Genomic DNA, 26,452 nt, shown 5'->3' on the forward strand with positions numbered 1-26,452 from the left:
GGGGCGGTGGGGCGGTGCTGAGAGAGTGTGTGGTGTTGGCAGCTCTGTTGCAGAAAGCACATAATTAAGACATCAGGCAAGGTCCCTGTGCCCAGGGAGACATGCAGAGAACTAACTCCACTCTGGACCCCCTGGTGGCCCCTACTACCCCACAACCCGCCCCAGCTCCACGAGAGCCTGCATCGCTCCCTGAGCCACACAGGAGGGGCACCGTGAGCCTTCCTATCTTGATGTGGGGCATGTCCAACAGGATCCACACACCTGGAAGCTCTCTGTTGCAGGTGAGCTGAGCCTGTTACCATGTGGGCTTGTCCCCGTTCACAAGCCAGCACAGGATTCCTGATTCCCTAAAGGAAAACCCATCAGCCGGAGTCAGGCCTCCAGACCAGGAGGGAATTCTCACTCTTGGTGGCAGCAAAATGGGTGCTCAGGCAGGGAATACAGAGTCGGGGTGGGGTGCGAGTGTTTGGGGGCTCAGCCTGGGTTTGGCCCAGGTACCAAGTGAAGGTCCCCATCAGTTGTCAGAGTTGGCTGTGTATTGACCTGGCCACAGCCCTTTCTTTGAAACCACAGCTGCCCGGCTCTGCCTGGACCACTCCAAGCTGCATCCCCAGGGAGGGAGGCCCTGTGAGCCAGAGGAGTGTGGGTCAGCTGGGTCCTGGTTGTAATTCCATCCCTTGCTCCTGAGCTGGCCAAGAAACTCCCCACACTGAGTGTTGGGCCAGGCCAGGAGCTGAGATACAGCAAAGGTAGGCACACACTCCGCTCAGCATATCCCGGGACCCCAGCGTATATGTTATAAGGGCTTCAGCTACCAAGCCCCCTCACCCAGCCCTGCACACCTGTTTCCCAACCCTTCTGGGACGCCTGGGCCTCCCTGGGTGGGACAGGCTGCACCTACTAGAGGAGACCGTTTTCCTTGTGCCCCTGGAGCAACTGGATCAATGCACCAGAGTCGGGTGGGAGGCTGGTCCCAACTCCCTCTGTATTGCTGGCTCCAGGGAGCCCAGGGGGATGTCTGTTCAGAAGGCTCACACCCTGCCCTGGGGGTTCATGAAGGCTGTGGGCTACCTGGAAACAAGTGTCAGCAACTCTGGAAGGCTTGTCCTTTCCTGGTAGAATTTGAGCAAAGACATGTTTTTACAGAATTCTGTCCTCAGATATATCTGCGGGGGAGTCCTGGTCGGAAGGCTCTGGGCTCCTGACAGCCCCAACTGCCACCTGTCTAATCCTCTCACCCGCTTTGCTCCACCTCCACAGCATCGAAATGCCCATGGGTCAGCAGGGTGGGCTTCCTGCCTGCTGGTCACTGCTGGCCCTGTAATTGCTACACAGCACACACTGCTTCTCAGCACTTGCCCAAGACCTGTTCCATGTGGGCAGGAATTGCCACAACCCCCTCCTGCTGCACATCTGAGCCCCCTGAGTCCCCTCCAGTAGCCTGGGCACCTGACCCCCTGTGTTGGCTGGCTGCTCTCCAAGCCTCACACCTGATCCACAGGAACCCGGCTACTACCAGATCCTTGCTGTGTCAGGGCCTTGGGCTCTGGTTTCTCTTAAAGATTCTGATCAGTTTAGAAAGTGAACCACTTCTGAGTTCCTTCCTCCTACTGATCTGGGGCACAGGCAGGTCACGGACTTGCTGGACGTTCCTGGGGACTTCACAGTTTCAGACTGAGGTGGCAGAAGACACAAGCAAAGCAATTTGGGTATCGTGTTCTCCACGATAAAATAGGTCAGGGCCAAAACAAATCTGGCTTTTGCAGAAACATCAAAAGGAAAAGTAGGGAAGACAGTCGCAGGGCAAGAAGAGCTCAGGACGGAAGGCAACTCACTGTGTGCAGAAGGGACGTGCCCCTGCTTGTCTCCTGTCTGAGTAGATGAGATTTACATCCTCCTGGAAAGACTTGGGAAATTCTCCCTCTGCTGGAACGTGAGATGTAGCGTGAGGCTAAAGCGTTGGCTCCAGGTCAGTGGCTCCTTTGTCTGCTGTTGACCTTTAAGAGGAGTCTGTCTCCTCAGGTGACACTGAGGCTCTGGGGAGCTCAGAGCACCACCAGGCCTGGCTCTCAGGAGGCAGTCGTGCCCTCCTGGAACTAAACAAGGTCCCTGTGGGCACAAGCCCCAGAGCAAGCAGGAAAAGGACCCCGACAGGTACCGAGAAGGGCCAGGGTGCCAGGTGCCACATGGGCTGGGGCTCCAGGTGGGAGGGGTCAGCGTGAACACAGCACGAGGGGGCAGCTCTCTGCTGAGGTTCCACAATCTTTGCAACCCAACATCAGCTGCAAATTACCTGGAAAACCCCTGGGACCTCCTTCTGCCACCTGGGGCCCAGGACAACCCTGGTCCTCTCAGGGGCTGGGGCACCGTCCCCCCTTCCTGGTGTGGGCCCAGGCTCCAGGCCGTGTTGGCTCTCACCAGGCCCCTGCCAGTAAAAGGAGGAAGGCAGTCTCCGTGAACATTAGGAACTGGGAACACCAACAATAAATAACTCGGCTCCTGATAGGAGGAGATTCCCAGTGGTGGCACCAAGGCCCTGCCTTTGGCATTATTGTCTCCACTGAATATAACCTGTGCTTAAAACGGGCATTCATTTCTTTGTTGCCACTGATGGCAAAGGGGGCCGATTTCAGAGGGGGAGAAAAGAATGTTTACAGCTGCTCTAAGTTTGCCTGTACCTTTGGTGAGTCTGCCTCTGGGATATTAAAAGATAGTTAAATATGATTCAGCATCACCTGCTGTGTGAATCACTTAGGTCAGTGGCTCTTGCAAAGATGACAAGCAAACGGCATTTCAAGGAGCCGCTCGACAAAGGCTGGGACCCTCACCTGGAGCAGCAGCATGTGTAGGAAGCAGGTGTTTCCTGGGCCTGGTAACAAATGGGGTCAAGGGGGAAGCAGAGGAAGAAAGTGTGACTTCCACCCCCACCTTCCCACTCACCACCCAGGTCCTCCCTCAGCTGCTGGCAGATTCTGGCCGGGGGGGTGGGGGCTTCCCTCCTCCCTGGGCCAAAGCCCCTCATTACCCCTTCATCAGTGCCCCCTTCCCACCTCCCCACAGAGAACAGTTAGACCTGAAATTCTCCTATCCGCCCCCGGGAGCCCTGACCCCAACATTACCCCGACGGCCAACCCTCGCTGGCCTGGAGCTCTGACGACCACCAACCACAAAGGTCGTGACTAGAGGGGGTTTCCTTTGCGACCTTACTGAGGTTTCCCTGTGGCCCCACCGCTTGCGGGGTCTGTTCTCAGCCAGATGCTGCTCCACACACTTTGCAAGTATCTTCTCACAATCACTTTTGGTTAAACATCATTAGTTTGGGCATGGTCAGGTTTTTTCAAATATGCTATGGAAATTTAAAAAGAACATTAACTCCCAGGTACATAAAGATGTGAGGGACTATTACGTATGTTTTATCAAACTCCCACGTGCCCCATTTCCTTACATGGAAACTGGAGGCAATAATAAATGCCTTATAGAGTTTGGGGGAGAATTACATCTTATCAAACACCTGAGGTTCTTGGTTCAGTTCCTGACCCAGGATCACACTCGAACTTTAGCTTTTCTTTTTATCACTACTGATAGATTAATTCTGAGAAAAGGGCAGCAAAAGCTTTTCATTCTATAGCCCATTCACCTTGAATCTTACTCAGACCTTGTTTTGTATTTTTAATACCATGAAACACCTCCAAAAAACCACTCTCAGAGGTTTTAACCACTTCATTATTAAAACGTTTTTTTTTTTTTTCAGGGGAATATGACGAAAAGTATTAAAACGTGTACGGACCAAAAAAGACCCAGAGTAGCCAAAGCAATCTTGAGAAAGAAGAACAAAAAAAGAGGCATCACGCTTCTTGAGTTCAGTGTCTACGGCAAAGCCGTGGTAATCAAAACAGTATGATATTGGCATAAAAACAGATATATAGATCAGTAGGAGACAACAGACAGCCCAGAAATAAAGCCTCACATATATGGTCAATTAATTTATGACAGAGGATCCAAGAATATACAATTGAAAAAAATGTGTTCTGGAGTTCCCGTCGTGGCGCAGTGGTTAACGAATCTGACTAGGAACCACGAGGTTGTGGGTTTGGTCCCTGCCCTTGCTCAGTGGGTTACTGATCCGGCGTTGCCGTGAGCTGTGGTGTAGGTTGCAGACACGGCTCGGATCCCGCATTGCTGTGGCTCTGGCGTAGGCCGGTGGCTACAGCTGCGATTCAACCCCTAGCCTGGGAACCTCCATATGCCAAGGGAGCGGCCCAAGAAAGAGCAAAAATACAAAAAAAAAAAAAAAAAAAAAAAAAAAGACAGAAAAAAAAAAGAAAAAATGTGTTCTTGGAAACATGACTGCTGTATAGTACAGAGGACTCGACTCAATTTTCTGTGATTATCCATGTGGGAAAAGAATCTGAGAGTGAATGGATGTGTTGACATGTATAACTGAATCACTCTGTTGTGCAGCAGAAATCATCACAATAGTATAATCACTGATGCCTCAACAAAACTTTAAAGAAAAAAAGAAAGAAAAAAGCAAAATGGTGCTGGGAAAACTGAACAACCACACGCAAAAGAGTAAAACACCATCTTACACCACACACACAAAGTTAACTCAAAATGGATTAAAGACTTGGACATAAGACCTAAAGCCACTAAACTCCTGGAAGGAAACCCAGGCCAAAAGCTCCTTGCCGTCAGTCTTGACAATGGTTCTTAGGATTTGACACCAAGAAGCAACAACGGCAAAAATACAGAAGCGGGACTACATGCAACTGAAATGTTGCTGCTGTGCAAAGGAAATAATCAACAAAAGGAAAAGGCACATTATAAAATGGGAGAACATATTTGCAAATAACATATCTGATGAGGTGTGAATATCCAAAATACATGAAGAACTCCTACAACTCAACAGCAAACAAACAATCCAACTTAAAAGAGGGCAGAGGACCTAAACAGACATTTTCCCCAAAGAAGACATATGGTGGCCAACAGGCCCATGAATCATTAATCATCAGGGAAGACACAAATCAAAACAACAAAACTATCACCTCACACCTGCTAGAATGCCTGTCATGAAAAAGACGAGAAATAGGAAGTGTTGGCAAGGGTCTGGAGAAAAGGGAATCTGGGCCCCCTGGTGGTGGAAATGTAAATTGGTGCAGCCACTGTGGAAACCGGTATAGAGGCTCCTCAGAAAATGAAAGAGAACTACCATGAATTCCCAACATGGCTCAGTGGTAGCTATTCTGATTAGTATCCGTGAGGATGTGTGTTAAATCCCTGGCTTCACTCAGTGGTTTAAGGATCCACCTTGCCATGAACTGTGGTGTAGATCACAGATGCAGCTCATATCCTGTGTTGCTGTGGCTGTGGTGGGGGCTGGCAGCTAGAGTTCTAATTCGACCTAGCCTGGGAGCTTCCAGATGCCACGGGTATGCTGATTAAAAAAAAGGTTAAGTAAAAAAGAAATTTCATACCTTATTTTAAAAATGAATTCCAAAAGGATCATGGACTTAAATATAAAATGTGAAATGATAAAACCTCTAGAAGAGAAAAATAGAACAAAAGCTGTGGGACTTAAGAAAAGGCAAGGGCAAAGTGGGTATAGAGGGAACATTCCTGAATATAATCAAAGCCATTTATGATAAACCCACAGCAAATGTAGTACTCACGGGAGAACGAACAATAGGGAAAGATCAATAAAACCAAGAGCTGGTTCTTTGAAAAGGCAAACAAAATAGACACTCCTCTGTCTAGACTCACCAAGAAGCGGAGAGAAAGCACCCAAATAAACAAAATAAATGAAAAAGGAGAAATCACAGTGGATACTGCAGAAAGACAAAAAAACCACACAAGAATCCTATGAACAATTGATGCTAACAAATTTGACAATCTGGAAGAAATGGACAACTTTCCAGAATCTTACAGAAAACCAAACCTGAATCAAGAAGAAATAGACCAATGGAACAGACCGATCACTAGACATGAAAATGAATATGCCATAAAAACACTCCCTACAAATAAAGGCCCAGGACCAGATGGCTTCACAGGTGAATTCTTCCAAATTTAACAAGAGGATCTGGTGCCCATCCTCCTTAAACTTTTTCAAAAGGTTGAAGAGGAAGGAACATTCCCAAAGATATTCTATGATGCTACCATCACCCTAAGTCCAAAACCAGACAAAGATACCACTAAAAAATAATAAAAAAAAAACAACCAAAACCAAAACCAAAACCCAAAAAACCCCAAAACAAATATAGGCCAATAACTTTGATGAATAAAACTCAAAAATTCTCAACAAAATCTTAGCCAACCGAATCCAACAACATATCAAAGAAATTATACACCATGACCAGGTTGGGTTCATCCCAGGTTCACAAGGAGGGTTCAACATACACAAATCAATCACCATCAGACACCACATTAACAAAAGAAAAGTCAAAACCACATGATCATCTCAATAGATGCAGAGAAAGCATTTGACAAAGTCCAACATCCATTCATGATCAAAACTCTCACCAAAGTGGGTATAGAGGGAACATTCCTGAACATAATCAAAGCCATTTATGACAAACCCACAGCAAAGGTAGTACTCAAGGGAGAAAGATTGAAAGCCTTCCCACTCAAATATGGAGAACGATAGGGATGCCCACTCTCACCACTGCTCCTCAACATAGTACTGGAAGTCCCAGCCACAGCAATCAGACAAACAAAAGAAATAAAAGGCATCCAAACAGGAAGAGAACAGATAAAGCTGTCACCAAATGCAGGAGAGATGATGCTATACATAGAAAACCCTAAGGACTCCACCCAAAAACTACTTGAACTGATCAACAAATTCAGCAAAGTAGCAGGATATAAGATTTACATTCAGACGTCAGTTGCATTTCTGTATACTAACAATGAAACATTAGGAAAGGAATACCCAAACACAATGGAATACACAAAGGAATACACAATGTCTTTTAACATTGCACCCCAAAAAATCAAATACCTTTGAATACACTTGACCAAGTCCAAGGAGGCAAAGGACTTACATGCTGAGAACTACAAAACAGTAATCAAGGAAATTAAAGTGGATGTAAAGAAAGGGAAAGATATTCCATGCTCCTGGGTTGGAAAAATTCATATTTTTGTAAAAATGTTCGTACTACCCAAAGCAATCTACAGATTCAATGTGATCCTTCTCAAATTACCCATGACAGTTTTCACAGAACTAGAACAAACAATCCAAAAATTTATATGGAACCACAAAAGGCCCAGAATTGCCAAAGCAATACTGAGGGGGAAAAAAAAAAAAAAGCAGGAGGCATAACTCTCCCAGACCTCAGGCAATATTACAAAGCCACAGTCATCAAAATGGTGTGGTACTGGTACCAAAACAGACATATAGACCAATGGAACAGAATAGAGAACCCAGAAAAAATCCCTTACACCTATGGTCAATTAATCTTTGACGAAGGAGGCAAGAGCGTAAAATGGGAAAAAGAAAGTCTATTCAGCAAGAATGGCTGGGAAACCTGGACAGCCACATGCAAATCAATGAAACTAGAACACCCCCTCACACCAGGCATGAAAATAAACTCAAAATGACTGAAAGACTTAAATAGAAGGCAAGACACCATCAAACTCCTGGAAGAGAACATAGGCAAAACTTTAAGTTTTCTTTTTATGACTACTAATAGTTTAATTCTGAGAGAATCATTGCAAAAGCTTTTCATTCTATAGCCCATTTGCCTTAAACTGTATAAAGTTCTTATTTTATATTTTTTAACACCATGGAACACATCCAAAAAAAAAAAAATCTCAGAGGTGTTAACCATTTTATTGTTAAAATATTGTTTTCATAGGAATATGAAAAAAGGATTAAAATTTCTACCAACCAAAAATACCCTGAATAGCCAAAGCAATCTTGAGAAAGAAGAACAAAAATAGGCATCACCCTCCTTGAGTTGTCTATATTGCAAAGCTATAGTAATCAAAATAGAATGACACTGGCATACAAACAGATCAGTAGGAGACAATACACAGCCTAGAAAAAAAAAACCCTCCATATATGGTCAATTAATTTATGACAAAGGATCCAAGAATATACAATTGAAAAAAGTATGTTCTTGGAAACATAACTGCTATATAGTACAGAGGACTCTACTCAATTTTCTGTGATTATCTATGTGGGAAAAGAATCTGAAAGTGAATGGATGTGTTCGCATATAAAATTGAATCACTCTCTTGTGCAGCAGCAGTTATCACATTATAAGTCAACTACACTTCAACAAACTTTTCACAAAAAAAAAAAAGAAAACTGGTGCTTGGAAAACTGAATAACCACATGCAGGACGGGATTAAGATGGTGGCATAGAAGGACTGGAGCTCAACTTCTCTCCTAAAAACAACAAAATTCACAACTAAAGACTGAGCACTCTTCACCCAAATGGACCAGAAACCTTAAAAAAGATACCCTACTCCAGAAGAAAAAGAGGAGGACAAATCAAGTGGTAGGAGGGGCGATTTCATGATATAAACAACCCCATACCTCTCAGGTGGAAAGCACCACAGACTGGAAACTAACTGGTTCACAGAGACTCACATACAGGAGTGAGAGTTCTGAGCCCCACATCAAACTGTCACGTGTTTGGATCTGGCACAGGGAGAAAGAGCTCCGGAGCATCTAGCATTGAAGGCCAGTGAGGCTTGTGTGCAGGAGCTCCACAGGACTGGGGGAAACAGAGACCCCATTCTTAAAAGGCACACAGACTTTCACGTGCACTGAGTCCCAGGGTAAAGCAAAGTCTCCAGGGGAATCTGGGCCAAACATGACTGCAGTTCTTGGAGGACATCCTGGGAAAACAGAGGTGAATGTGGCTTGTTGTGAGGGAAGGACATTGAAAGCAAAGTTCTAAGGAATATTCAGCAGCAGTGCCTTTCTCTGGAGGTGGTCATTTTGGGAAAATCTGGCCTCACCCATCAGTCAGCTGCTGAGAAACCCCAGGGCAAACAAAAATTTAGGTGGGATTACAGCCCCACCCCTCAGTAAACAGGCTACCTAAAGACCCCTCAGGCACACAGCTGCCTCTAATCCCATCCTGAGACTAAACCCCACCCACCAGAGGGATTAGAATCAGCTCCACCTACCAGGGGCAGGCATCAGCCCCTCCCATCAGGAAGCCTACAGTAAGCCCCCATATAAACTTCAGCCACAGGGGGCAGACACCAGAAGTAAGAGAAGCTACAACTCTATTACCTGTAAGAAGGTCACCACACCAAAAACCTATAAAAATGAAAAGACAAAGGACTATAACTCTGATAAGGGAGAAAGGAAAAACCCCAGATAATCAGATAAGCCATGAGGAAATTCTCAGCCTCCAGGAAGAAGACTTTAGACTGTTGATGCTGAAGATGATGCAAGACTTTGGAAATAAACTGGAGGCAAAGATGGATAACTTACAGGAAACACTGACCAAAGGGAGACAAGATATCAAACTTAAACAAGAAGAGATGCAAAATACAATAACTGAAACAAAAAACTCACTAGAAGCAGCTAAGAGCAGAATACAACAGGCAGAAGAACAAATAAGTGAGGTGGAGGACAGATTAGTGGAAGTTACAGATAGGGAAGAGAAAAGAGAAAAAAGACTGAAAACAAATAAAGAGAGTCTCGGAGAAGTCTCGGACAACATTAAACACACCAACATCCATATTATAGGAGTGCCAGAAGGAGAAGAGAGAGAGAAGGAGACAGAAAATATATTCCAAGAGATAATAGCTGAAAACTTCCCTAACATGGAAAAGGAATCACTCACTCAAATCCAGGAAGCAAAACGAGGACCATATAAAATAAACCCAAGGAAGAATACCCCAAGACACATATTAATCAAACTGACCAAAATTAAAGACAAAGGCAAAATCTTGAAAGCAGCTAGGGAAAAGACACAAATAACATACAAGGGAACCCTGATAAGGTTATCAGCAGATTTTTCAGCAGAAACTCTGCAGGCCAGAAGGGAGTGGCATGCTATACTCAACATGATGAAAGGAAAAAACCTCCAACCAAGACTACTCTACCCAGCAAGGCTCTCATTCAGATTTGAAGGAGAAATCAAAACCTTCACAGATAAGCAAAAGCTGAGAGAATTCAGCAACACGAAACCAGCCTTACAACAAACACTAAAGGAACTTCTCTAGGCAGAAAAGAACAAGAGAAGAAGGAAAGAAAAAAGAGCAACAAAAGCAAATCCAAATCAATTAATAAAGTGGCAATAAGAACATACATATCAATAGTTACCTGAAATGGTAATGGACTAAACGCCTCAACCAAAAGACATAGACTGGCTGAATGGATACAAAAACAAGACCCATGTATATGCTGTCTTCAAGAGACCCACTTCACTTCTAGGGACACATACAAATGGAAAGTGAGAGGATGGAAGAAAATATTTCACACAAACGGGGATCAAAAGAAAGCTGGAGTAGCAATACTCACATCAGACAAAGCAGACTCTAAAATGAAGACTATTTTAAGGGACAATGAAGGACATTACATAATGATCAAACGATCAATCCAAGAAGATGATACAACAATTTTAAATATCTACGCACCCAACACAGGGTCACCACAATATATAAGGCAACTGTCAACAACCTTAAAAGGAGGAATCAACAATAACACAATCATAGTGGGGGATTTTAACATCCCACTTACAGCAACGGACAGGTCAACCAGACAGAAAATCAATAAGGAAACACAGGCCCTGAATGATGCATTAAACCAGATGGACGTAAGAGATATTTATAGGACATTCCATCCAAACGCAACAGAATACACATTCTTCTAAGTGCACATGGAACATTCTCTATGACGGATCATATCCTGGGCTACAAGTCCAACATCACTCACTTTAAGAAAATTGAAATCATTTCAAGCATCTTTTCTGACCACAATGCTATACGACCAGAAATCAACAACAAGGAAAAAACTGCAAAAAACACAAACAGGTGGAGACTAAACAACATGCTACGAAACAACCAATGGCTCACTGACGAAATCAAAGAGGAAATTAAAAAATACCTGGCAGCAAATGACAGCAAAGATACGACACCCCAACACCTATGGGATGCAGCAAAAGCCGTTCTAAGAGGAAAGTTTATAGCGATACAAGCCCACCTCCGGAAACAAGAAAATGCTCAAATAAACAAGCTAACTTTACATCTAAAGCAGCTCGAGAGAGAAGAACAGACAAGACCTAAAGTTAGTAGAAGGAAAGAAATCAGAAAGATCAGAGCAGAAATCCATGAAATAGAAACAAAGAAAACCATAGAAAAGATCAGTGAAATGAAAAGCTGGTTCTTCGAAAAGATCAACAAAATTGATAAGCCCCTAGACAGACTTATCAAGCAAAAAAGAGAGAGGACTCAAATCAATAAAGTTAGAAATGAAAAAGGAGAGGTAACAACGGACATCACAGAAATACAAAGGATCATAAGAGACTACTGTATGCAACTATACACCAATAAAACAGAAAACCTAGAAGAAATGGACAAATTCTTAGAAAAGTACAATCTTCCAAGACTAAACCAAGATGAAATAGAAAAGATGAATGGACCCATCACAAGAACTGAAATTGAAACTGTGATTAAAAAACTTCCAACAAACAAAAGTCCAGGACCAGATGGCTTCACAGGCGAATTCTATCAAACATTTAGAGAAGAGCTAACACCTCTCCTTCTGAAACGATTTCAAAAAATTGCAGAGGAAGGGACACTCCCAAACTCATTCTATGAGGCCACCATCACCCTGATACCAAAACCAGACAAAGATACCACAAACAAAGAAAACCACAGGCCGATTTCACTGATGAACATTGATGCAAAAATCCTCAACAAAATACTAGCAAACCGCATCCAACAATACACTAAGAGGATTGTACATCATGATCAAGTGGGATTTATCCCAGGGATGCAAGGGTTCTTCAATATCCGCAAATCCATCAGTGTGATACACCATATTAACAAACTGAAGAATAGAAACCATATGATCCTCTCAATAGATGTGGAAAAAGCCTTTGACAAAATCCAACACCCATTTCTGATAAAAACCCTTCAGAAAGTGGGCATAACGGGAACCTACCTCAGCATGATAAAGGCCATATATGACAAACCCACAGCAAACATCATTCTCAATGGTGAAAAGCTGAAAGAATTCCTGCTGAGAGCACAAACAAGACAAGGATGTCCGCTCTCGACACTACTCTTCAACACAGTGTTGGAAGTCCTAGCCACAGCAATCAGAGAAGTAAAAGAAATAAAAGGATTCCAAATTGGAAAGGAAGAAGTAAATCTATCCCTATTTGCAGATGACATGATACCATACCTAGAGAATCCTAAAGACTCTACCAGAAAACTGTTAGATCTCACCCACAAATTTGGCAAAGTCACAGGATACAAAATTAACACACAGAAATTGACGGCATTTCTATACACTAACAATGAAAGAGCAGAAAAGGAAATTAGGGAAGCAATCCCATTTACCATCACATCCAAAAGATTAAAATACCTAGGAGTAAACCTACCTGAAGAGACAAAAGACCTGTACTCTGAAAACTACAAGATGCTGATGAAAGAAATCAAAGATGACACAAACAGATGGAAAGATATCCCATGCTGGTGGATTGGAAGAATTAATATTATCAAAATGACTATACTACCCAAGGCAATCTACAGATGCAATGCAATCCCTAGCAAATTACCAAGGACATTTTTCACAGAACTCAAACCAAATATTTTAAAGTTTGTTTGGAAGCACAAAAGACCCAGAATATCCAAAGACATCCTGAAAACGAAAAATGGAGCTGGAGGAATCAGGCCTCCGGTCTTCAGATTATACTACAAAGCAACAGTCATCAAAACCGCATGGTACTGGCCCAGAGACAGAAATATAGATCAGTGGAACAGGATAGAAAGCCCAGGATTAAACCCATGCACCTACAGCCAACTAATCTGTGACAAAGGAGGCAAGACTATACAATGGAGAAAGGACAGCTTGTTCAATGAGTGGTGCTGGGAAAACTGGACAGCCACATGGAAAAGAATAAAATTAGGACAATTCTTAACCCTTACATAAAAATAAACTCCAAATGGATGAAAGACCTAGATACTATAAAACTCCTAGAGGAAAACATAGGCCAAAACCTCTCGGACATAAACCACTGCAGTATTTTCTCATATCTGTCTCTTAGAGTAATGACAATAACAACAACAACAAAATACTTAAAAATGTACAATCTCCCACAACTGAATCCTGCAAGAAATAGTAATTATGACCAGTCAGATTACCAGTAATGAAATTGAATCAGTAATTTAAAAACTCCCGGCAAACAAAAGCCCAGCACCAGTTGGTGCCATAAGTGAATTCTACCAACATTGAAAGAAGAGTTAATGCAGATAAATGACCTAACCAGGAAGTCTAAAAAACAACAAACGTAGCCCAAAGATACAGAGGAAGGAAATGTTAAAGATGTGAGCAGCAAAAAATGAATATGGCCTTGAAAGACAATAGGAAATATAACAAACCTAAGAGCTATTTCTTTAAAAAATGAACAACAAAATTAAAAGCTATTAGCTAGACCAGGAAAAAAGAGAGAACTCAAATAATTGAAGGGGGAGACATTACAGCAGACACCACAGATCTAGAGACAGTCATAAAGGAGTAGTATGAACTATTCTGTCCCCCAAACTGATGACCCAGGATAAATGAACACATTCCTATAAACATGCAGCATTTCAATTAGGTCAGGAGGAAATAGATAAGCTGAAGAAAATGCACAAGGAGTAAGTCGTGTAAGGAGATTGAAGCAATAATAATAATAAAAAACACCCCCAAGAAAAAAACCCAGGACCAGATGGCCCCATGGGGTCAATTATACCAAAAATTTAAAGATAAACACAAGTCCTTTGAAATTCTTCCGAAAGTATTAAGAGGAGCAAACACTTTAAAGTCACTTTACCAGTCCAATGTCACCCTATTACCAAAGTGGGACAAGGACTCCATCAGAAAAGGAAATTCCAGGCTAGTATCCTTGAAGAACATAGATGCAAAAATCTCAGAAAAATACTGGTTAACCAAGCTCAAGAGCACATTAAAAAGTATGCTCAACTTTTAATCTTGTGATGCAAGGATCGTTCAATATTCCCAAATCAGTCAGTATGATTCACCACATTAATAGAATAAAGGATTAAAAGCCATATGATATAGATGTAGAGAAAACATTTGAAAAAATAAACCATCTTTTCATGAAAAAAACCCCTCAACCATTAGGTACAGAAAGAAGGTACCTCAATATAATAAAGGCCATAGGTGACCGGCCCCCAGCCAGCATCTTCCTCAGAGGTGAAGGGCTCAAAGCTTTTCCTCCAAGATGAGGACTAGGACAAGGAGGCCCACTCTCACCACTTTTATTCAGTGCAGTACTGCAAGTCCTAGCCAGGGCAAACAGGCAAGAAAAAGAAAGGAAAGGCAACTAAATCGGAAAGGGAGAAGTGAAAGTGTCTGTGTTTGCACAGATGGCACGATCTTATACACGGGAAACACTAACGACTCCATCAGACAACCCCACGCAAGTCACCCTGCCCTTTGGGACAATCGAGATGAATCTGGAGGACATTGTGCCAAGTGAGATGTGCCAGACAAAATGACAAATAAGTACGGTACTGCTCACATGTGGAATCTAACAAAATTGGATCACATAGAAACGGAGAGTAGAATGGGGCTTGCCAGGAGCTTGGAATGTGGGGAATGAGGAGAGGTTGATCAAAGGGTACAAACACTCAGTTATAAGATGAGTAGGTTCTAAGGGCTGACTATACTGCATGGAAACCAGAGTTAATAACACTGCGTTGTATACTTGGTATGTGCTAAGAGAGCTAACACTGAGCATTCTCGAAACAGAGTAAGTCTGGGAACTGACGAATACATTAATTAATTTTACTGAGGTAATCATTTCAGAGTGCGTACATATATATATCAAATCATCATATTGGATGCCCCTAACGTCCCACGGTGTAAACGCAAAGTATAAATAGACCCAAACTGGTAGGTGCCCTAACGGGGAACTGAAGACGTCCAGGCAAGAGCAGCAGGATGAGTCTGAGAAGATGTGGTGACCAGCCACCACCGATTCCACATTAACATCCTGAGGACTGGAAAGTCCTAAAGCTTTCCAGGAGCAGGGCAGCTGCAGCCACTGGTTCATGCTGGCCCAGGTGTGTGATTTTTTCCTTTTTGGCGACACCCACAGCATGTAGAATTTCTCCAGAGAGGGATTGAGGCTATGCCACAGCAGAGACTTTGCTGGAGCCTTAACACGGTGCAGCAGCAAGGAACTCCCCAGGTGTGGTTTGCCCAGGGCAGGGTGGTTTTCATTCCCCCCACGTTTGGTAAGCAACTGTTAAGAGGAGTTGTTGGGGAGTTCCGGTCGTGGCGCAGTGGTTAACGAATCCGACTAGGAACCATGAGGTTGCGGGTTCGGTCCCTGCCCTTGCTCAGTGGGTTAACGATCCGGTGTTGCTGTGAGCTGTGGTGTAGGTTGCAGATGCAGCTTGGATCCTGTGTTGCTGTGGCTCTGGCGTAGGCCGGTGGCTAGAGCTCCGATTCGACCCCTAGCCTGGGAACCTCCATATGCCGCGGGAGCGGCCCAAGAAATAGCAAAAGACCAAAAAAAAAAAAAGAGGAGTTGTTGCCATGATTGGATGAAGTCTGTACTTGCTGGTCTTGCGAGGGAGGCAGCAGTGAAAGAGCCGATGCTGAGAGCAGTGTCACTAGTGGCCGTTGACAGGCGGCCTTTAGCCAGCATATGACACTAAAATCGGGTGATGTCCTTAGCAGCATGGACCACAGACCCACTGACAGAGGCTACCCTGAATTTTGTGTGTTTCTTTCTGGGAAGGAAGGTCAGTGTCTGCCCTCAGCCGAAATGATGGGTCCATTTGTTCCCTGCCTGGATGCCAGGACAACGTCAACGTCTGACATGTCAGCTCTGCGCATCCTGTCCATGCTGCTGCTGCTGGTCAGCCAGTCCCTGGATGGGCACGTCTAAGCACAGCCCCAATTCCAGGCAGGAAACACCAGCCTGTGCCAAGGATGACCTCAGTTCTTCCTTGGCAGGGCTTAGACCTGTCCCCAAGGTGCTGGTCAGCTCCTCCAGAGAGTCCTGGATCCATGGGCTGGTTCTGCCTAATTAGGGAGAGCAGGTTCTGGGCTAATTGGTCCCTCAGGGCCCCCGAGCACTAACTGTGAGCCATCTCTGTGGATGTCAGATGAGGCAGGGCTTCTCCAGCCAGGCTCACCATCTCTGCCTGACCTTCCTCTTGTCTGCAGTGTACCCATGGTACTTTTTTTTCCCTTTTAGTCAACTCTTTCTTCAAGTGATTGCCGAGAATTCTCAAGTGTTTTCCTGAGAAGGGAGTTTCTTGAGAGGACACCAGGAGCTCCAGAGATTCTTTTCCATCTTTCGTAAGCACCTCCTGTGAGTGAATGTGGATTCTATGTGTCATGTGTGTGCTTTGATTTGGGTGGATGATGCTATTTTACTCTGGAACTAAGAGCCGTGAGACCCCTTTGGCTGTCATGTTGGAGAACAAAAGTTCTGTAAAAAGGGAAGTGAGTAATGTGCACAAAAGGTGGTATAAAATCACTCTCTCCATCTGTGTGTGTGTGTGTGTGTGTGTGTGTGTGTCTTTCTCTTCTTTACCGTGAGAAATTGCTGGTTGAGAAGTGTTAGTGTTTTCCACACCAGTGAAGACATTCCAGTTGGCTGTCTGGATGTCATTCTGGACCACCGCTCACAGAGACACATCTCTGTCACATTTCGGGAAAGCCCTAATCTCCAGGCATTGACTCTAAAGCAGGCGGGCACAGGGAGACCAGACTGAAGACACACCATGCAGTGGTTGGTTGGTCCCCAGATTAATGCAGACATGTGACAATCTCCTTTTTCTTTAAAGTGCTGCAAGCTAAGTGGTGAAGTATTTTTAAAAAGCATGAACTTGAAATCCGCTCAGTGCCCCCTATGGAACCCCAGTTTATAAAGTGCCAAGACACCTTCACTTGCACCTCCATCCAGAAGCTGGCCTCCATGAGCCCAAGTGCCCACTATTTCTGGATGATCCTGGTGGGGGGGGTGCTTCATTCAGCTGAAGAGTTTTGGTGATTACATGTCTCTAATTTGCAGGGGTCCCCGTAATGGGTTGTGCAGGGGCAGGCAGCTGCCAGATCTGGGTTTGGTACCATTCTGGTTCTTGGCATTCCAGTGACCCTGGGTGTGAAGACCCTTGGCTGACTTCAGTCCATGCTGCCCTGTTGTGGTCAGTCTAGGAGGCGACATGAGGATTTTGGAAACAGGTTCTTTGCCATAAAAGGTTACTTTATCTTGCCATTCTTCCTTTGTGACCAGACACTGCGTGCATGTGTGGCAAAACAAAACGTTTCAAGTAGGAGAAAGAGCTCAGGAACCCTTCTGCTGGGTTTCCCTGATAGTCGAGCCCAACTGCAACCCCACACATGCTCAGTGCTCCATGAGGGCTAGGGAAGGACACGTCATGCACGCTGTCCAGGTCTTGGAGTCTGGGGATTTGGGGGAGTGGCCGTCTCGGTCCTGCACCAGCAGAGAGGGGGTGGGCACTGGAGCTTCTCCACACCTCGTTGGGCAGCTGCTCTCACTGCAGTTTCCCAGGGGTCCAAAATTATCAGGGGCACAAAGCTCCACTTTTATTGCTGGCCTGGGATTTGAACTTCTCTTTCTTGCTACACCCATTCTAGCAAGATGGAACATTCAGCTCCAGTGTAAAAGTGAGTCCCTCTGTCTCTACAGCCAGTGGCAGAGCAGCCCCTGGGCTCCCAGAGGGCCCCAGCCTGGCACCCACCAGGGTGGTGATGAACCAGACGCTGGTCACCGAGTTCCTCATTCTGGGATTCTCCGAACCTCCTGGGCTGCAAACACTGCTTTTTCTCGCCTTCCTGCTCCTCTACACCGTGGCCCTCTCGGGAAACCTGCTCATCGTGGCGGTCATCAGCTCCAGCCCAGCCCTGCACACCCCCATGTACTTCTTCCTGGTCCACCTGGCCTTGGTGGACATCCTCTGCACCTCCACCATCCTGCCTAAGCTGCTGGTGGGCATGGTGGCCAGCAGGACCATCTCCTATGGGGGCTGCATGGCCCAGCTCTTTTTCTTCACGTGGTCCATGGGGGCCGAGCTGCTACTCTTCTCTGCCATGGCCTATGACCGCTACGTTGCCATCTGTCGGCCCCTCCACTACAGTGCCCTGATGGGCCCCCAGGTGTGCCAGCTCTTGGCAGGAGTGGTGTGGACAGTCAGCCTGACCAACACCAGCGTGCACACTGGCCTCATGCTGCGCCTGCCGTTCTGCCACTCCAATGTGGTTGAGCACTTCTTCTGCGAAATCCCACCTCTGCTGAAGCTCTCCTGTGCCCCGACCCACCTGAACGAGACCATGGCCTTCACTGCGGATCTTTTCCTGGCGGTAGGGAACTTTTCCGTGATCATGCTCTCCTATGGCTGCATCATCAGCAGCATCCTGCACATACGCTCAGCTGCGGGCAAGCAGCGGGCCTTCTCCACATGTTCCTCCCACCTGCTGGTGGTCACCATGTACTACTCCACTGTCATCTACACCTACATCCGCCCCACGTCCAGCTACTCGCTGGAAAAGGACAAGTTGGTGTCGGTGATCTACACCTCTGTGGCACCCTCCCTGAACCCCCTCATCTACTCACTGAGAAACACAGAGGTGAAAGTGGCACTCAGGAGGCTGCTCTCCTACTGCTGAGGTCTGTCCTCGTCACCAAGCCTGCCCCCATCCCCCCAGGGTGGGGCCCAGCACAGTTTTCCTTTCAGAGGGGTGTGTTTGGTCCTGGAAGCCTCTGTTGTTTTCTCTGAGCACACACGTGAAGTACCATTCAGTGACCATGCAACCAGTTCTGACCCATTATGCCCTGGGGGCTGGAGTTGCCCCTAAACCTCCCAGACACTCCTGTCCTTCCCAGTAGGAACTTGACCTGAGAAGCACTAGGTACATCTGCAGGTGGGCTGAGCCCTTTCTCCAACGCTCCTCCCAGGTACTCCCAAGGAGGCCACCTCTGGATCTTGTGGACAAGCCAGGGTTTGCTCGGGCTCTCCCGCTGTGAGCTCCTTCCATTGCGGTGGCCTTTGCCTTAGTCAGAGTGGGGGCTGAGCAGGGAAGGAGGGGGCTGAATGGAGGGTAGGAGTTTCAGGAGGACAGGTTCTCCCAGGCAGCAGAGTCTCCAAGAGGAGTCCTTCAGAAAGGGGAGTGCTTTTTAGGGTACTATTTTGACAAGGCTTTTTCAAGTCAACAGTGTAAAGATGTTACAGGCATCAGTAAGGGCAGCGGCCTGGAGGCTTCCTTTCCTTCTTCCTCCACCACCAACCAGGAATCCAGCCAACCTCTCCTTGGAAGACGCTGGCTCCAGGAAGGTTGGGTTCAGGAGGGTTTGGGCACCAGGACAGGTGCTGGGGATGAGGTTCTTCACGGGCAAGCACTTTTTGTTCCCTTGTGATTTGACTTTGCACTGCTGGGGGCGGCAGTGTGGGGAGGTTGTGTGGCTTGAAGGAATGTGGGAGAAAGGACCCTTGAGGGAACAGGGTTTTCAGTCTTGTGGGGTTTGGCACCCTCTCTGAGCAACTCTGACTCCTCCACATTGTCTTGTCTCTCTCCCTGTACACACTGTAAGTCCTCTGAGGACGAGGACCCGGTCCTGTCCACCTCATATCTTCAATCCCTGGTTGTTGGTCTAAAGCAATTCATTCTGGAAGCATTGCATACCAGGCCCATGGCAGGCACCCAGTAAAGACCAGTTGACTGACAGAAGGAGTGAGAGGTAGGGATGACTTCTACCAAATAGACCGCTAGACCCAGTTTTGGAAAGGCTTGGCAGAGGCATTTTTGTGACATGGTCAGTCAGTGAATGGTGACCATTGTCTTTATTTTCCTAATCAGAAACAAACTTCCTGTTTATGAGATTTGTGATGCCTGTGGAAATTGGGTGGTGGCCAGTGGCTGAGTTTGCAGCACAGTCCTGGAGCCTGAGCTTTCACAGAAGGTCACAGGGAGGAGGGGGTGATCAGTCAGCTGAATGTTGAGGGTTAGTGGGCCCCACGCTGTGGCTTTGCCCTCCATGTATGTAGGCTTAGCTTTCTGAGATGCTCTGTCCTCAGGGGAAGCAGGAGGTCTGCAGGAGGTGCTTCCAGACCAGAACCCTGAAGCCATAATCTGCGTGAGGGGCACGGCTCTTCCACACTGGGGGAGGCACTGCAGTGCGGTGCCCGTCCAGAGCCCTCGTGGAGGACCCGCAGCCCAGGCAGCCACTGTAAGGCTCACACCCCTAACTCATATGAATTCCTGGTTTCTGTTGCTGTGTGCTGTAGGGATGTCCCGAAGAAGATAATGGGGTTTCTTTTCATTACAAAGGGATTCTATGCTGGTAAAGTTAGAAAATAAGACCTTTAAAGGGTGAATATACTCGAGCAAAACCCCTGTAATTCCACTGAGAGGTAACCATTTATAACATTCTGGTGTAAACAGGTTTTTTTTTCTTGTTTTTTTCCTGTTTGTATGCGTTCCTGCACATACACAGACTTTACTAAATAGAGGATTATTCCGTACTTACTATTTAAAAGAGAACCTGTTTCTCTCACTTTTGAAAACACCATGTACTTCTTTACATGGCATTCCAGGCTTTTCCGAATTGATTCATTTGGGAAGTCCTGTATTTCATTATCGGCATGGGAATGCAGTTATCAAGATATGCAGCAGTCAAGCTCTAGATTCAAATTCTCAGAAAGTTCTCTCGTTCTTTCCTTCTGTTTTATTTCCAAAATAAAATGTATGTATAATGAAATTTTGTAAATTGAGATTTAAAAAGAGACACTGTGCTATTTCTAATTCTATAATCTTTCAGTAGGTTGTGTCAGATTAGCCTCCACATAGGCAGCAAGTATCATCTCCCGAATAAAACAACCTTTTAATGCCACAATTCTTTTTGTAGCTGAGGGTGTTGTATACCAGGCAAAGCAGGACAGAAATAACCTGTGAAAGGATGGCGTCATTATACTGATTTTCCTCTGGCTAAACTCAATTTTCAGCTGAGCATGGGGCACAAGCAACTCCTCATCAGGCCACACTCTCATCGGTTTGATGTGCCCAAGGACAGAGACTGGGACAGGTGGTGATTGAAATTTGAGTTCCACCAAGGAGAGGAGCTTGGCCATTACCTGAGCGTCCCCATTAAAACAGAAGAAGGGCCACACTTAGGAATAACTCTTCATTACAGGACTAAGGGCCTACCCTAAGGCAGAGGTCATTCAAACACAGATCAAAAAGCACAGTGACATACAGCCTCACACCTGCTAGAATATCTGTCCTGCAGAAGACAAAGATGACACATGTTTGTGCAGGTGTGGGGCAAAGGGAACCCTTGTGCACTCTCGGTGGGAGTGTAACTGGTGCAGTCACTGTAGCGAACCACATGGAGGCTCCTCAACAAGTTGAGTTAGAATTTCCTTGGGGTCCAACAGTCTCACCTCTGGGCATATATCCAAAGGACCTGAATCAGGATCTTGGAGACCTTCCTTACCCGGAGAGAAGCCAGACCGAAGTCTCCTGATTCTATTTATAGGAAATGTTTGAGTTAGGCAGATGCAGACAGACTGGTGGTTGCTAGGGTCAGGGTGGGGGTGGGTGCAGGGAGCAGTAGGCAGTTATCACGTAAAAGCACAAGGTTCCTGGAGTGAGGAGTCCAGATGGCAGAGTAGAAGGACCCAAGCTCACCTCCTCTCATGAAAACGCCAAACGGATTGTCGAACAACCCTCAACAAAAAAGAGTTGATTCTACCAAAAAAGATATACTACCCCAAAAGAAAAAGAAGCCATGAGAAGATGGGGGTGGGGGTTGTGATTTTGCTGTATAAGCAAATCCCATACCTGCTGGGTGGGTGTATAGTTACAGACTGCACAATAACTATATGGCAGAGACATTCCCACAGGGGTGAGAGTTCTGAGCCCCACATCAGGTTCCCGTGCCCATGGTCTGACATCGGGTGGAGGAGTCCCCCACACCACTGGCACTGAAACCCCGTGGGGCTTGACCGCAGATCCATGGGATCAGGAGAAATAGAGCCTCCACTCTTGGAAGGTGCACACGATATTTCATGTGCACCAGTCCCAGGACAAAGCAGTCACTCTTGGAAGTCTGGGCCAGAACTACCTGTGTGTCTTGCAAAGTCTCCTGGGAAGCAGGGTTCAGCTATAGCTTCCTGTGGGGGCAGAACACAAAAGGTGAAGGTCCCAGGCAGCAATTATCAGTGTGAGCTCCTCCTGAGGTCAACTTGCAGAAATGAGGCTGCCCCACCCAACCGCCTCCTGTGCTGGAGTGTTACAGACTTGGGCCCACCCAACAGGCTCTGGTGCTGGAATATTACAGGCCAAACAACCATAGAGTGAGCACAGCCCCACCCATTCACAGAGTGGCTGCTTAACCTCCTCCAGGCACACATCCACCTCTAAACACAGCCCTTCACATGTCTCTTCCCACCATAGGGACAAGACGCAGCTTTACCCACGAGTGGGCAGGCAGCAAGCAGTCCCTCCCACCAGAGATTCGGTGAAAGACCCTGGACAGAACTCACCTACCAGGGAAAGTCACCAGAGGCAAAAGTGGCTGAAACCCTGCAGCCTGCAGAAAGGAAACCACAACCAGAGAGTTAGACAAAATGCTGTGGCAAAGAATTATGTTCAGGTAAAGGAACAAGTCAAAATCCTAGACGAACACTAAGTGAAGTGGAGATAGGAAACCTACCTGAATGGTTAATGAACCTGACTAATAACCATGAGGTTGTGGGTTCGATCCCTGGCCTCACACAGTGGGTTAAGGATCTGGTGTTTCCGTGAGCTGTGGTGTATGTCACAGACATGGCTCAGATCCCACGTTGCTGTGGCTGTGGTGTAGGTCAGCAGCTGTAGCTCTGATTGGACCCCTAGCCTGGGAACCTTCACATGCCACTTGTGCAACCCTATAAATACAAAAAACAAAAGAAATATAAAAGAATGGAGGCACAGACCATGAAATTACAAGAAACCTTTAATAAAGAGCTAGAAGATTAAAGAACAAACAGAGAGGAACAATGCCATAAGTGAAGTGAAAAAGCACTGGAAAAATCAGTAGCAGAATTCATGAAATGGAAGGGTGAATAAGTGAGCTGGAAGACAAATGGGTGGAGATCACTGCCAATGAGTAGAATAAAGGGGAAAAAAATGAGGAAGGTCTAAGAGACCTCTGAGACAACATTTAATGGACCAACATTTGCATTAAATGCATCACAGACGGAGAAGGGCGATAGTGTTAGAGATGGAGAAATGTTCAAAAAGACAACAGCCAAAAACCTCCCTAATAAGGGAGAGGAAAGACTCCAGTCTGGGAAGGGCAGAGGGTCCCACAGGGATACGCCCTAGGAGGAGCCCCCCGGACACATATTAATCGAACTGAACAAAATTACAGACAAAGAGAAAATATTGAATGCGGTTAGGGAACAGGAACAAATAACAAGCAAGGGAATCCCCATAAAGTTTTCAGCTGGTTTTTTTAAGCAAAATTTCTGTAGGCTAGAAGGGAGTGGCACAATATGTTTTATTTTATTTTTTTTATTTATTTGTGTGTTTGTTTATTTATTTATTTTGCTTATTAGGGCTGCACCTGTTACATATGGAGGTTCCTAGTCTAGGGGTTGAATAAAAGTTGCAGCTACTGGCCTATACCCCTACCACAGCAATGTGGTATCTGAGCTGTGTCTGCAACCTACACTATAGCTAATGGCAGTGCCAGATACTTAACCCATTGAGGGAGGCCGGGGATTAAACCTGCATCCTCATGGATACTAGTCAGGTTTGTCACTGCTGAGCCATGATGGAAACTCTTCCACAATATATTTAAAGTGATGAAAGGGAGGGAGTTCCCTGGTGACCTAGTGGTTAAGGATTTGGCATTGTCTCTGCTGTGCTGCAGTTTCAATCCCTGGCCTGGGAACCCCACATGCTGTGGGCACAGCCAAAAAAAAAAAAAAAAAAGAGGGTAAGAAAAAAAAAAGTAATGAAAGAGAAAACTTACAACCAAAAATAGTCTACCCAGTAAGGTACTCATTCATATTTGATGAAGAAGTCAAAAGATTTAAAGACAAGCAAAAACTAAAAAGATTCTGTGCCACCAAACCAGCTTTACAACAAATGCTAAAGGAGCTTCTCTAGATGGAAAAGAAAGGCCACGTATAGGAAGAAGAAAATTACAAATGAAAAGCTTAGCTGTAAAGGCAAACAGAAAATAAAGTTAGGGAATCATCCACACACAAATGTGATATCAAAACCAACAATAGTGATAAGAGGAGAGTATGAATGCAGGGTATTGGAAAGGCATTTCAAATTAAGAGACCAGCAACTGAAAACAACCTTGTGTATGTATATATCTATCTATCTATCTATCTATCTATCTATATATATATATATATATATATATATATATATATATATAGAGAGAGAGAGAGAGAGAGAGAGAGAGACTGCTGTATCAAAACCTCATGGTAACCACAAAACAAAAATCTGCAATAGATACACACACACACCCACACACACACCCACACCCATACCCATACACAACAGCAATCCAAATATAGCACTAAAGATAGCCATCAAACCACAAGAGAAGAGAACAAAAGAGGAAGGGAAGAAAAAAGACCTACAAAGAAATCCAAAACAATTAATGAAATGGTAATAAGAAACACATATCGATAATTACCTTAAATCTAAATACTCCAAGGAGTTCCCATCGTGGTGCAGTGGAAACAAATCTGACTAGGAACCATGAGGTTGTGGGTTCAATCCCTGGCCTTGCTCAGTGGGTTAAGGATCTGGCATTGGCGTGAGCTGTGGTGTAGGTCACAGACATGGCTCAGATCTGGCATTGCTGTGGCTGTGGTGTAGGCCAGCAGCTGTAGCTCCAATTAGACCCCTAGCCTGGGAACCTCCATAAGCCACGGTGTGGCCCTAAAAAGACCAAATAAATAAATAAATAAGTACTCTAACCAAAAGACAGACTGGCTGAATGGATACAAAAACAGGACCCATATATATATAATCTGTCTACAAGAGACCCACTTCAGATCTAGGCACACATGCAGACTGAAAATGAGGGCATGGCAAAAGATATTCCATGCAAATGGAAATAAAAAGAAAACTGGAGTTGCAATACACATTTCAGAGAAAATAAACTTTAAAATAAAAATGGTTACAAAAAACAAAGAAGGACACTACATAATGATCAGAGCATCAATCTAAGGAGAAGGTATGGCAATTGGAAATATATATGCCCTCAGCACAGGAGCATCTATGGCAACTGCTAACAGATATAAACGGAGAAATCGAATTAACCCAATAATTGCAGTGGATTTTCACATCAATGGACAGATCATCCAGAGACAAAATCAATAAGGAAAAAGAAGCCATAAATGATTCATCAGACCATGTAGATTTAATTAAATTTTATAGATCATCCCATTCAAAAGCAGCAGAATACATTCTTCTCAAGTGCAAACGAAACATTCTCCAGGATAGATCACATGTTGATGCGTAAACCAAGCCTCAGTAAATTTAAGAAAATCGAGATCCTATCAAGAATTTTTTCAACCTCACAATTCAGTGGGATTAGAAATCAACTACAAGAAAAAAAACTGCAAAAAGAAAAAAGCCACCAACACTTGGAGGCTGAACAATGTGCTACTAAAACCCAGTGGATCACTGAAGTAATAAAAAGGTAATAAAAAATACCTAGAGACAAAAGAAAATGAAGACACAATGACCCCAAAACTATGAGATTCAGCAAAAGCAGTTCTAAGAAGGATGTTGATAGCAGTAGAAGCCTACCTCAGGAAACAAGAAAAATCTCAAAGAAACAACGGAAAGCAACTAGAGAAAGAAGAATAAACAAAACCCAAAGTGAAATCATTTTACTTTTTAGAATTTATTGAGGCTTGTTCTGTGGCCCAAGATGTGATCTGTCTTGGAGAATGACCTGTGTGCAGTTGAGAAGAAAGTATATTCTTCTGCTTTGGGGTGAAAGTTCTATAGATACTAGTTAAATCTATTTGGTCTAGTGTATCATTTAAGGCCTGTGTTTCCTTGCTGATCTTCTGTCTGAATGATCTGTCCATTGCTGTAAGTGGCATGTTAAAGTCCCTCACTATTATTGTGTTACTGGCGATTAGCCCTTTTTTGGCTGTTAGTAGTTGCCTTATATTTTGTGCTGCTCCTATGTTGGGTGCGTGTATTTTTAAAATTGCTATTTCATCTTCTTGTATTGATCCTTTCATCATTATGTAATGT

The 26,452-nt window shown here is 44.9% G+C and overlaps 1 protein-coding gene across 1 annotated transcript; it reads left to right on the plus strand.

Moving 5' to 3' along the window:
* Positions 1-17,908: 17,908 nt before the first annotated feature.
* Positions 17,909-18,838, plus strand: LOC146397167 (olfactory receptor 13G1-like). The gene has a single exon (XM_084997852.1). The coding sequence runs from the start codon at positions 17,924-17,926 to the stop codon at positions 18,836-18,838; it is 915 nt and encodes a 304-aa protein (XP_084853978.1). The 5' UTR covers positions 17,909-17,923.
* Positions 18,839-26,452: the final 7,614 nt, after the last annotated feature.

This window comes from Sus scrofa, chromosome 14 (genome assembly GCF_054392235.1).
Source record: "Sus scrofa isolate SSC_HxYL_T2T_F1_AM1 chromosome 14, Sscrofa_HxYL_maternal_Yorkshire_Landrace_v2.0, whole genome shotgun sequence".
NCBI lineage: Eukaryota > Metazoa > Chordata > Mammalia > Artiodactyla > Suidae > Sus > Sus scrofa.